Source organism: Staurois parvus, unplaced genomic scaffold (assembly GCF_062004578.1).
Source record: "Staurois parvus isolate SC_StPar_1 unplaced genomic scaffold, SC_StPar_1.0 ptg003152l, whole genome shotgun sequence".
Classification (NCBI taxonomy): Eukaryota; Metazoa; Chordata; class Amphibia; order Anura; family Ranidae; genus Staurois; species Staurois parvus.
In genome coordinates, this window is record NW_028320948.1 from 33,488 (window position 1) to 46,055 (window position 12,568).

At 56.1% G+C, this 12,568-nt stretch overlaps 1 protein-coding gene across 1 annotated transcript in view; it reads left to right on the forward strand.

Moving 5' to 3' along the window:
- Positions 1–12,394, forward strand: part of LOC149428539 (small conductance calcium-activated potassium channel protein 3-like) — a 39,565-nt gene extending 27,171 nt beyond the window's left edge. Inside the window, exon 2 of the mRNA XM_089667285.1 lies at positions 12,218–12,394. Within this exon, the coding sequence (XP_089523411.1) occupies positions 12,218–12,394 (177 nt within the window). The remainder of the gene's footprint in view (positions 1–12,217) is intronic.
- The last annotated feature ends 174 nt before the right edge of the window (positions 12,395–12,568 follow it).

Sequence of the window (12,568 nt, forward strand, 5' to 3'; positions counted from 1 at the left end):
GACTGAGGAAATGCCTCCTCCTCCTTCTACAAAGTTACAATGTACAGTCTGATCACTGGGGGAGGGGAGACTGAGGAAATGCCTCCTCCTCCTTCTACAAAGTTACAATGTACAGTCTGATCACTGGGGGAGGAGACTGAGGAAATGACTCCTCCTCCTTCTACAAAGTTACAATGTACAGTCTGATCACTGGGGGAGGGGAGACTGAGGAAATGCCTCCTCCTCCTTCTACAAAGTTACAATGTACAGTCTGATCACTGGGGGAGGGGAGACTGAGGAAATGCCTCCTCCTACAAAGTTACAATGTACAGTCTGATCGCTGGGGGAGGGGAGACTGAGGAAATGACTCCTCCTCCTTCTACAAAGTTACAATGTACAGTCTGATCACTGGGGGAGGGGAGACTGAGGAAATGCCTCCTCCTCCTTCTACAAAGTTACAATGTACAGTCTGATCACTGGGGGAGGGGAGACTGAGGAAATGCCTCCTCCTCCTTCTACAAAGTTACAATGTACAGTCTGATCACTGGGGGAGGGGGGGCTGAGGAAATGCCTCCTCCTACAAAGTTACAATGTACAGTCTGATCGCTGGGGGAGGGGAGACTGAGGAAATGACTCCTCCTCCTTCTACAAAGTTACAATGTACAGTCTGATCACTGGGGAGAGGGAAGACTGAGGAAATGCCGCCTCCTCCTCCTCCTACAAAGTTACAATGTACAGTCTGATCACTGGGGGAGGGGAGACTGAGGAAACGACTCCTCCTTCTACAAAGTTACAATGTACAGTCTGATCACTGGGGGAGGGGAGATTGGGGAAATGGAAGTGGAATGGTTGGGCACCAAGTGTCAGGAATTGATTTCTCCAGACATATAAATCACTGACAGGTCCACTTTGATTCATTGAGAAGACGATGGTTTGGTTTGCAGAGAACACCCGGTACATAGTGTAGTGGCGTTGGAGCCTCGCCGATCGATCGATCCCGCACATGACGGACATATAACTGTCTCTGCTGATCGACACGTATACTATCACTGGGGCCGATCCCGCGGCTTTGGCCGCTTCCCAGCCCTCAGTTTAGGAGATGCGCATTTCTGGCGTTCGTTCGCATTAGAAAATTAGAAGTATCCATTAAGAGCTTCCAGCAGGACGACTTTAATGGGAGCGATCTCTTTATTGATGCGGTTACACGGGCGATGGCGGGGAGGGGCGGCCCTCATCGGGGTGACGGGAAGAGAAGCATCGCTCTGGATTATCCGGGCGATAAATCACAATTACGAGACAACGCCGGCCACGCGGCCCATCGAGAGGTGGAGATCGATCGTTACCTGCCGAGGGCTTTATAGAGCAATCTAATCTGCTGGGGCCCAGGAGGGTGACACCAAGAGGGAAAGTCGGTGTCACCGCCCGGCCCCGCCTGCACATCGAACTACCACAAAATATCATACATTGGTGCTGCCCACTATGAGCTCCACCCCCCCAATCTGACATCCCACCCATTTCCTCCACCCCCCCCCCCCCCAATCTGACATCCCACCCTTTTCCTGCACCCCCCCGCAATCTGACGCCGCACCCATTCCCCCCCCCCAATCTGACGCCCCACCCATTTCCTCCCCCTAATCTGACGCCCCACCCATTTCCTCCACCCCCCCCCCAATCTGACATCCCATCCTTTTCCTCCACCCCCCCAATCTGACATCCCACCCTTCCCCCCCCCCGCAATCTGACGCCCCACCCATTTCCCCCCCAATCTGACGTCCCACCCATTTCCTCCACCCCCCCCCCAATCTGACGTCCCACCCATTTCCTCCACCCCCCCCAATCTGACGTCCCACCCATTTCCTCCACCCCCCCCAATCTGACGTCCCACCCATTTCCTCCACCCCCCCCAATCTGAAGTCCCACCCATTTCCTCCACCCCCCCCAATCTGACGTCCCACCCATTTCCTCCACTTCCCCCCCAATCTGACGTCCCACCCATTTCCTCCACTTCCCCCCCAATCTGACGTCCCACCCATTTCCTCCACTTCCCCCCCAATCTGACGTCCCACCCATTTCCTCCACCCCCCCCCCCCCAATCTGACGTCCCACCCATTTCCTCCACCCCCCCCCCCCCAATCTGACGTCCCACCCATTTCCTCCACCCCCCCTCAATCTGACGTCCCACCCATTTCCTCCACTTCCCCCCCCCAATCTGACGTCCCACCCATTTCCTCCTCCCCCCCCCCCCCCTCAATCTGACGTCCCACCCATTTCCTCCACCCCCCCCTCAATCTGACGTCCCACCCATTTCCTCCACCCCCCCCTCAATCTGACGTCCCACCCGTTTCCTCCAACCTCCCAATCTGACATCCCACCCATTTCCTCCACCCCCCCGCAATCTGACACCCCACCCATTCCCCCCCCCAATCTGACGCCCCACCCATTTCCTCCCCCTAATCTGATGTCCCACCCATTTCCTCCACCCCCCCCCCCAATCTGACATCCCACCCTTTTCCTCCACCCCCCCAATCTGACATCCCACCCTTCCCCCCCCCCGCAATCTGATGCCCCACCCATTTCCCCCCCAATCTGACGTCCCACCCATTTCCTCCACCCCCCCCCCCCAATCTGACGTCCCACCCATTTCCTCCACTTCCCCCCCAATCTGACGTCTCACCCATTTCCTCCACTTCCCCCCCAATCTGACGTCCCACCCATTTCCTCCACTTCCCCCCCAATCTGACGTCCCACCCATTTCCTCCAACCTCCCAATCTGACGTCCCACCCGTTTTCTCCCCCCCAATCTGACGTCCCACCCATTTCATCCACTTCCCCCCCAATCTGACGTCCCACCCATTTCCTCCACCCCCCCTCAATCTGACGTCCCAACCATTTCCTCCACTTCCCCCCCCAATCTCACGTCCCACCCATTTCCTCCTCCCCCCCCCTCAATCTGGACGTCCCACCCATTTCCTCCACCCCCCCCTCAATCTGACGTCCCACCCATTTCCTCCACCCCCCCCCCCCCTCAATCTGACGTCCCACCCATTTCCTCCAACCCCCCAATCTGACATCCCACCCGTTTCCTCCAACCTCCCAATCTGACGTCCCACCCGTTTCCCCCCCCAATATTAAATCCCACCTAACACCCTCCTCCTCTATTCTGTAATCCTTACTGCCCCCCCCTCCATTCTGTGATCCCTACTGCCTCCCCTCCCCCTCCATTCTGTAATCCCTACTGCCCCCCCCCTCCATTCTGTGATCCCTACTGCCTCCCCTCCCCCTCCATTCTGTAATCCCTACTGCCTCCCCTCCCCCTCCATTCTGTAATTCCTACTGTTGCCTCCCCCTCAGTGTCCCTCCCCCTCAGTGTCTCCTCCCCCCTACTGCTCCCTCCCCCTACCTTTCCATTCTCATTACATACCTCATTTATAGTCTCAGTGATGTCATTACTGGCCCTCTGTACTTCTCTATGCAGCGCAGGCAGATTGTGGCTGGTGGGAGGGGCCGGCAGGGGGCTGTACATAGTTTGAAAACATCCCAGCCCCCCTGCCTCAGTACTCCTCTCAAGAGCCCTCAGCCCTGATGCAAGCAGTGGGAGGAGTTATGCAACTATCAAAATGCCTACACGGGCGGGTGTCTGTCTGAAGGCGCAGGTGTTCCTAGACAGACCACCCTAGGAACGCCCACATGTGATGCAGACCCTCCATGATTGAAAGGAGTTTAATGCAATGAATGAAAGGGGGCGTGGCCAGGGACAGTCAGGTTGGGGAGGAAAGGGCTTGAGGATGCTGGGCGTCCTCCAGCCAGGAAAGGAGGCGGAGCTCTATTTGACTGGCTGATTGTGAGGCGCTCCCAGTGTGCAGTGACAGCAGAGAGGAATCGGGACACCTGGAGGATGAGGTGGGGGGATTTATTCAGCACACCGCCAGGTACGTAGGGTGAGGGCGGCCATCTTGGCGTAGGTTGGCACTCCGAGGACGGGGACGATCGTCCATCTCTCAGGACGGTGGCGGTTTATTGTGAGAATCCATTTCCATCTGATAATTACATCTCCGCATTGTGACCTCAGCGCCGGCTCCGCAGACAGATCAGCATTTATCTCCTTCCAGAGGATGCCGGTGCCCAGGATGCGGTCTACAGACCTCCCTCCCCATGTGGTCTGCAACATGAAGAGCCAATCGATCGCTTTCCCTAACCCGCCGAATATCAGCAAGAATGTGGCATGAACGCGGCGAGGTCATCCGACCACCACCGAGCCAACATAGCGAGGTCATGTGACCACCACTGAGCCAACGCGGCGAGGTCATCCGACCACCACCGAGCCAACATAGCGAGGTCATGTGACCACCACCGAGCCAACGCGGTGAGGTCATCCGACCGCCACCGAGCCAACGCGGCGAGATCATCCGACCACCACCGAGGCAACGCGGCGAGGTCATGTGATCCCACCGAGCCAACGCGGCGAGGTCATCCGACCACCACCGAGCCAACGCGGCGAGGTCATCCGACCACCACCGAGCCAACGCGGCGAGGTCATCCGACCACCACCGAGCCAACGCGGCGAGGTCATCCGACCACCACCGAGCCAACGCGGCGAGGTCATCCGACCACCACCGAGCCAACGCGGCGAGGTCATCCGACCACCACCGAGCCAACGCGGCGAGGTCATCCGACCACCACCGAGCCAACGCGGCGAGGTCATCCGACCACCACCGAGCCAACGCGGCGAGGTCATGTGACCACCACCGAGCCAACGCGGCGAGGTCATCCGACCACCACCGAGCCAACATAGCGAGGTCATGTGACCACCACCGAGCCAACGCGGCGAGGTCATGTGACCACCACCGAGCCAACGCGGCGAGGTCATGTGACCACCACCGAGCCAACGCGGCGAGGTCATGTGACCACCACCGAGCCAACGCGGCGAGGTCATGTGACCACCACCGAGCCAACGCGGCGAGGTCATCCGACCACCACCGAGCCAACATAGCGAGGTCATGTGACCACCACCGAGCCAACATAGCGAGGTCATGTGACCACCACCGAGCCAACATAGCGAGGTCATGTGACCACCACCGAGGCAACGCGGCAAGGTCATCCGACCACCACCGAGCCATTGCGGCGAGGTCATGTGATCACCACCGAGCCAACGCTGCGAGGTCATGTGATCCCACCAAGCCAACGCGGCGAGGTCATCCGACCATCACTGAGCCAACGCAGCGAGGTCATGCAACCACCACCGAGCCAACGAGGCGAGGTCATCCGATCACCACCGAGGCAACGCGGCGAGGTCATGTGCTCCCACCAAGCCAACGCGGCGAGGTCATGTGACCACCACCGAGCCAACATAGCGAGGTCATGTGACCACCACCGAGCCAACGCGGCGAGGTCATCCGACCACCACCGAGGTCATGCGACCACCCCCAGCCAACACGGCAAGGTCATCCGACCAACCATGAGACAACGTGGTGAGGTCATGTGATCACACCGAGCCAACGCGGAAAGGTCATCCGACCAACTGTGAGCCAACACGGCGAGGTCATGTGATCATTCCAAGACAACGTGGTGAGGTCCTGCAATCGCTCAGAACAAAAAACTCAGTGAGGTCATGCAATCAGCCCGTGCCGGTGCAGTGAGGTCATGCGATCAGCCCGTGCCGGTGCAGTGGGGTCATGCGATCAGCCCGTGCCGGTGCAGTGGGGTCATGCGATCAGCCCGTGCCGGTGCAGTGGGGTCATGCGATCAGCCCGTGCCGGTGCAGTGGGGTCATGCGATCAGCCCGTGCCGGTGCAGTGGGGTCATGCGATCAGCCCGTGCCGGTGCAGTGGGGTCATGCGATCAGCCCGTGCCGGTGCAGTGGGGTCATGCGATCAGCCCGTGCCGGTGCAGTGGGGTCATGCGATCAGCCCGTGCCGGTGCAGTGGGGTCATGCGATCAGCCCGTGCCGGTGCAGTGGGGTCATGCGATCAGCCCGTGCCGGTGCAGTGGGGTCATGCGATCAGCCCGTGCCGGTGCAGTGGGGTCATGCGATCAGCCCGTGCCGGTGCAGTGGGGTCATGCGATCAGCCCGTGCCGGTGCAGTGGGGTCATGCGATCAGCCCGTGCCGGTGCAGTGGGGTCATGCGATCAGCCCGTGCCGGTGCAGTGGGGTCATGCCAAGCCAGCCTGTTGAGGTCACGTGATCCCCCAAGCCAATGCAGTAAAGTCATGCGATCATTCTGAGCCAGTGCAGCAAAAGCCAAGCAAGGCGACGTCACAAGTTTACACGCGTAAATGCGTCCGCCGTCCCCAGAATACAAACAGCGTCCGGTCCCTTCGCAGTGCGTTTGGAAAAACCCATCAAATGTCCGATTTTGTTTTACTGCGTTGGGTGGCCTGTAGAAGCCTACACCGAAACACGCAGCACGGAACACACAGCACGGAACACGCAGCACGGAACACGCAGCACGTGCGTTTTGATGCGTTTGCAAGCTTCGGTTGTTTATTCCAAATCCTTTGCACATGCATGCCAACGCGCGCACCAGATCTGAATGGGCCCCGAACCCCCCCTCTGAAGCAAAGATCCCACCTTGCACCCAATGAGGAGAGGACCGGTACAACCTCATGAATCGCACAGGTACATGCAACGTGGTGAACTACAAGGACCAGCAAAGCTCACTCACCAGATCCCAGTCCAGGCAGCTCCTAGATGTAGAGGTTCAGCCTCTGGCCGTCCTCTTCCTGCAGCTCTGATCATCCCCAGCTGTGGGAGTAATGAGGAGTGCAGCAGGTGTCCAATCAGAGAGCCGAGGATCACCTGATCCCATTACCGGGGTCTATGCATGGCTGCAGAGGTGGGGGGGAGGGTTTCTGCAGCGTTTCCTCTGTGCGTTGTCATGCGTTGGGGCTCATTCACATGGGGTGCTTTCCTGCCGGCCCCATGCAGGCCCACGGTTCCCTGGCCCCCCGGGGGTCACACAGGCGTGCTTCCCTGTGCTGGCGTCCCTTTTACTGGGACACGCGGCTGCATGACGTGCGAGTGAATGCGTTTGTATGCGTTTTGGGACCCCCCCCACCCAACTGTCCTTTGTTGCAATAGAAATGGATAGGATGCCGGCACAGGGATGCACGCCTGTCAGGCTGGGACAACATCGACCTGGACGGACCCCACGGTACGGCGACTGATGCATTTTACCAGCGTGTTTTGCATTTTTGAACGCGCCCTATTGATGCATTTTTGTAAAGGTTGCATTTTTTTGTTGTTTTTGTATTGAGTGCGACGTTAATAGCCCTCGGCGTGGCTACTGATGCATTCTTCCAGCGTGTTTTGCATTTTTGAACGCGCCTTTTTGATGCATTTTTGTAAAAGTTGCGTCTTTTTTTTTTTCTTTTATTGAGTGCGACGTTAAATGCCCACGGTACAGCGACTGATGCATTTTTCCAGCGTGTTTTGCGTTTTTGAACGCGCCTTTTTGATGCATTTTTGTAAAAGTTGCGTCTTTTTTTTTTCTTTTATTGAGTGTGACGTTAAATGCCCACGGTACAGCGACTGATGCATTTTTCCAGCGTGTTTTGCGTTTTTGAACGCACCTTTTTGATGTATTTTTGTAAAAGTTGCGTCATCTTTTTTTTTTGTACTGAGTGCGACATTAAATGCCCATGGTAAGGCGACTGTTGCATTTTCCAGCGTGTTTTGCGTTTTTGAACGCGTCCTATTGATGCGTTTTTGTTTAAGTTGCGTCTTTTTTGTATTGAGTACGACGTTAAATGCCCGTGGTAAGGCGAATGATGCATGGTGTATGTTAACGACATGCGATCCGATTCTAGTGCAGACCAAAAAAAGGGTCCTACGCTACTCTGATGCGACTTTGAGCGCCAGAGAGTGTAGATTCGCTTCAGTCCCGGGTTCACACTGATGCGGTGCGGAATTCGAAGCGTTTTTTTGTGCAAATTCCGCATCAGAATCGCACCCCGTTCATGCGAACCGCTGCGGGTGTGTCAACGCGCCGAAAGCAGTCCGCAAAACGCGGTGCGATGCGCAGAATCGGATCGCATGGGTGTAAATACCCGTGCGATCCGATTCTAGCGCGGACCAATAAAAGGGTCCTGCGCTACTGTGATGCGACTTTGAGCGCCAGAGAGTGTAAAGTCGCTTCAGTTCCGGGTTCACGCTCATGCGCTGTGGAATTCGCAGCGTTTTGCACCCCGTTCATGCGAACCGCTGCGGGTGTGTATGTTAACGTGCCGAAAGCGGTCCGCAAAACGCGGTGCGGTGTGCAGAATCGGATCGCATGGGTGTGACTACCATGCGATCCGATTCTAGTGCGGACTAAAAAAAGGGTCCTGCACGTTTTTTTCCTCCAGCTCTCCAAAGATGCTAAACCCATCTAATAATACTGACTGTCACTTGCACCGCGGAATCGGCAGTTCTCGAGTTCCGCTGAAGCCACCTGCATCTTGAGTCAGCGCTCCCATCGAGATCCTAACCTCCCCAAACAGGAGCTGAGTGTGGTCAACTCAGGGGCGGACTGACCATTCGAGCACTCGGGCATTGCCCAAGGGCCCGAGGTCAGTAGGGGGCCCCATGAGATGCCCCTGGTACCTTTTTCATAGGCTTTTTTGAGTGTGGGCAAGGACACAGGGGCCCCATGATCCCCCTATTGCCCGGGGGCCACATGAGTTGTCAGTCCGCCCCTGGTTCTATGCCCAATTTTTTACGATTGCCCCCCCCCCCCCCCCCACTCACATGTTTTCCATGCGTTATGGGAAGGGGGTTCTTTCAGGCTAGGACAGGCTCCGCCCTATTGGTGGTGCGCAGGGATGTGTGCGTTGCGCTGCGCCTCGGTTCTCGCATTGCTGTGTGTTGTGTTACGGCGAGAAACTGTAAATCTAGATACTGGGGTTCAAGAAAACTGCTCCACATTTGGGGTACGCACAGCCTGCCATGGGCGGGGGTCCCTATCTACAGAGAGGACAGCCCAGGAGATGAAAGGAGACAACCTGAGGCTCTGTGAAGGGTCACCAAGGTGCAGTGGAGTCACTGGATCGCACTGGTGATACAGGATGCATTCGGGTCACTGGGGCGGGGGGGGACATGGAATGCTCTGGAGTCACAGAAGTGCGCTGAAGTCAACGGGTTCAGTTCACTGAGGACACATGAGCACACGTCGGGGTCACTGGAAGCACAGGAACATGCAGGTACTGGAGATGCAGGGGGGCAGTGGACCAACACAGGAGGGCACAGGGGTCACCAGGGTCACTGGAGATACAGGGGTCACTGGAGACGCAGGAGTGAACAGGGGTCACTGGAGATACAGGGGTCACTGGAGATACAGGAGTCACTGGAGACGCAGGAGTGAACAGGGGTCCCTGGAGACATGGGTCACTGGAGACACAGCGGTCACTGGAGACACAGGAGTCACTGGAGACGCAGGAGTCAACAGGGGTCACTGGAGACACAGAAGTCACTGGAGACGCACGAGTGAACAGGGGTCACTGGAGACACAGGAGTCACTGGAGACACAGGAGTCACTAGAGGCAGAAGGGTCACTGGAGGCACAGGGGTCACTAGAGACATTTCACTGGAGACAGATTAGGCACTAGAGGTACAGGGTTTATAGGAGTGCACAGGGGTCACTGGAGGCACAGGGGTCACTGAAGGCACAGGGGTCACTGGAGACACAGGGGTCACTGGAGGCACAGGGGTCACTGGAGGCACAGGGGTCACTGGAGGCACAGGAGTCACTGGAGGCACAGGGGTCACTGGAGGCACAGGGGTCACTGGAGGCACAGGGGTCACTGGAGACACAGGGGTCACTGAAGGCACAGGGGTCACTGGAGACACAGAGGTCACTGGAGGCACAGGAGTCACTGGAGGCACAGGGGTCACTGGAGGCACAGGGGTCACTGGAGGCACAGGGGTCACTGGAGGCACAGGGGTCACTGGAGGCAGTTTCGGATCGTCTTTTTTTTGGGAAATGATGAGACCGATCCGAACATCTCTGTCTGCCTCAGACGCGGTCGGTGTACACAGAACGTATGAAATTATTATTAATTCATTCTTTTCTTCAATAATTTTCAAGGATGTAATAAATAGATCGCTGAAACATTGTAACGAGTTCCGGTGTAATGGGCTTCCACCCACGGCGGTCCCTCATGTGTGCGCGTGGGGGCATGCGATTGTGAACACCTTCTGGAACACGAACCCGTGTGAATGGTTCACATTGTTTTGTTTCATTTACATTTTTCATCAGAAGTTTTTAAAATGATAAAGAAAGGTTCCGGTCACATAAAATCAAACTGGACCATCTGGCCCCGGGCCCCCGTCGGGGAACCACCTGTCGGGGGCCCCGCAGTAATTACGGTCCCAGGTCTCCCCACCTAAGGAACAGAGTGCTGCTAATTATATGAACTACGTCTTGCATTTGACCACCAACTATCGGAGCCCATGGGCGTGATGACGTCAGGAGCTGTTCTTGCTGTCCTAAAGTCCTTAGCCGGTCTATGGGCGTGATGACGTCAGGAACTGGTCCTGCTGTCCTCAAGTCCAGAGTCAGTCTATGGGCGCGATGATGTCAGGAACTGTACTTGCCATCCTCAAGTCTAGAGCTAGTCTATGGGCGTGATGACGTCAGGAACTGTTCCTGCTGTCCTCAAGTCCACAGCCGGCATATGGGCGTGATGACGTCAGGAACTGGTCCTGCTGTCCTCAAGTCCAGAGTCAGTCTATGGGCGCGATGATGTCAAGAACTGTACTTTCCATCCTCAAGTCTAGAGCCAGTCTATGGGCGTGATGACGTCAGGAACTGTTCCTGCTGTCCTCAAGTCCACAGCCGGTCTATGAGCGATGATGCCAGGAACTGTTCGTGCCGTCCTCAAGTCCAGAGCTGGTCTATAGGCACAATGACGTCAGGAACTGTTCCTGCCGTCCTCAAGTCCAGAGCCGGTCTATGAGCGTGATGACGTCAGGAACGGTCTATTCACAAGACCTCTAGCGTGCGAGGGAGGCAGGAGCAGGGGGGACTGGTCTTGCGCTCAAAGGATTGGCAGCTTAGGTAAGTATATCTCCGCTTCCCTCACCCCTAGACAAAAACAAGCAGGTAACCCATGTAGTAGGGGCACAACCCCACTGCATGGGAAAATTACAATTTTGCCCGGAGTTCTTCTTTAACAGAACAAGTACAGGAGTGTTTAGTGAAGATACTGTGTGAATTGTTACATTGTTACTTCTAGAACAACTTCAGTAAACAATGTTTATAGTTACTTAGCACTCAGCCAGTCAGGAAGCGGTGGTGACCTGGCAATGGCAATGGAGCTCCTTGGTAGTGAAGGAGCTTTTGTGCTTGGCCTCTTCTCCCAGTTTTCGGAACCCCAATACCGTGTCCTACTTCGTGGCACAGGGCGTCCTAGAGACCCAGCCTGGGAGTCATGGGAGCCGGGCGGGAATGTTTATAGTTACTAGTGTCGAGCGCATTAGCAGTCAGCCAGTCAGGAAGCGGTGGTGACCTGGCCAAGGCAATGGAGTTCCTGGTAGTGAAGGAGCTTTTGTGCTTGGCCTCTTCTCCCAGTTTTCGGAACCCCAATACCGTGTCCTACTTCGTGGCACAGGACATCCTAGAGACCCCTAGAGACTGGGAGTCATGGGGGCTGGGGGGAATTTTCTCAAAGACCACAAATGTAAGAAGCATCGTTCTCAGTGACCATCACACCAATGTACCGTGAGATATATCCAGTCATTGGGTTGCCTGACGGCCAGGAGTTACTTTAAGGGTTCCATGTTGAAAGGTCGAGAGAGACTGGGGTCCATTCCATGGAGTCCAGACTTTGACCATCTTCCCGTTCAGTCAGGTCCGTGTCATCCTTGAAAGGTTCACGTGGTATATAAAAGGTGTCCAGTCATTGGGTTGCTTGAGGGCCAGGAGTTACTCTAAGGGTTCCATGTTGAAAGGTCGAGAGAGACTGGGGTCCATTCCATGGAGTCCAGACTTTGACCATCTTCCCGTTCAGTCAGGTCCGTGTCATCTGTGAAAGGTTCACGTGGTATATAAAAGGTGTCCAGTCTAGAGGAACCAGGTGGGAGGTTCTTGTGGTCACCAATCCATCATGGTGCAGCCTACACACCGTGAAATGGGAGGCTGGTGGAAGGTGTGAGGGCCGAGCTGAGGACTCCTTTCTGAAAAATGAAAAGACGCCATAAAACGAATGCTGATGAAAAGTGCAGATTCCCCATCCGGACTGACGCTGAATTTTTCTCTTGCAGGACTCCATGTTCTCGTTGGCCCTGAAATGCCTTATAAGTTTATCCTCCATAATTCTGCTGGGACTAATCATCGCGTATCACGCCAGGGAGGTGCAGGTAGGTGACCCCGAGGACCATCCCCCATTACTGTGTCTGAGCAGAAGAACTGACGGGATTGTGAACAAAGCTGACCCATAATCCTCTGCTCCCGGCTACACCCGTCCCATAATCCTCTGCTCCCGGCTACACCCGTCCCATAATCTTCTGCTCCCCGCCATACCCATCCCATAATCCTCTGCTCCCGGCTACACCCATCCCATAATCCTCTCTCCCCGCCATACCCGTCCCATAATCCTCTGCTCCCCGCCACAC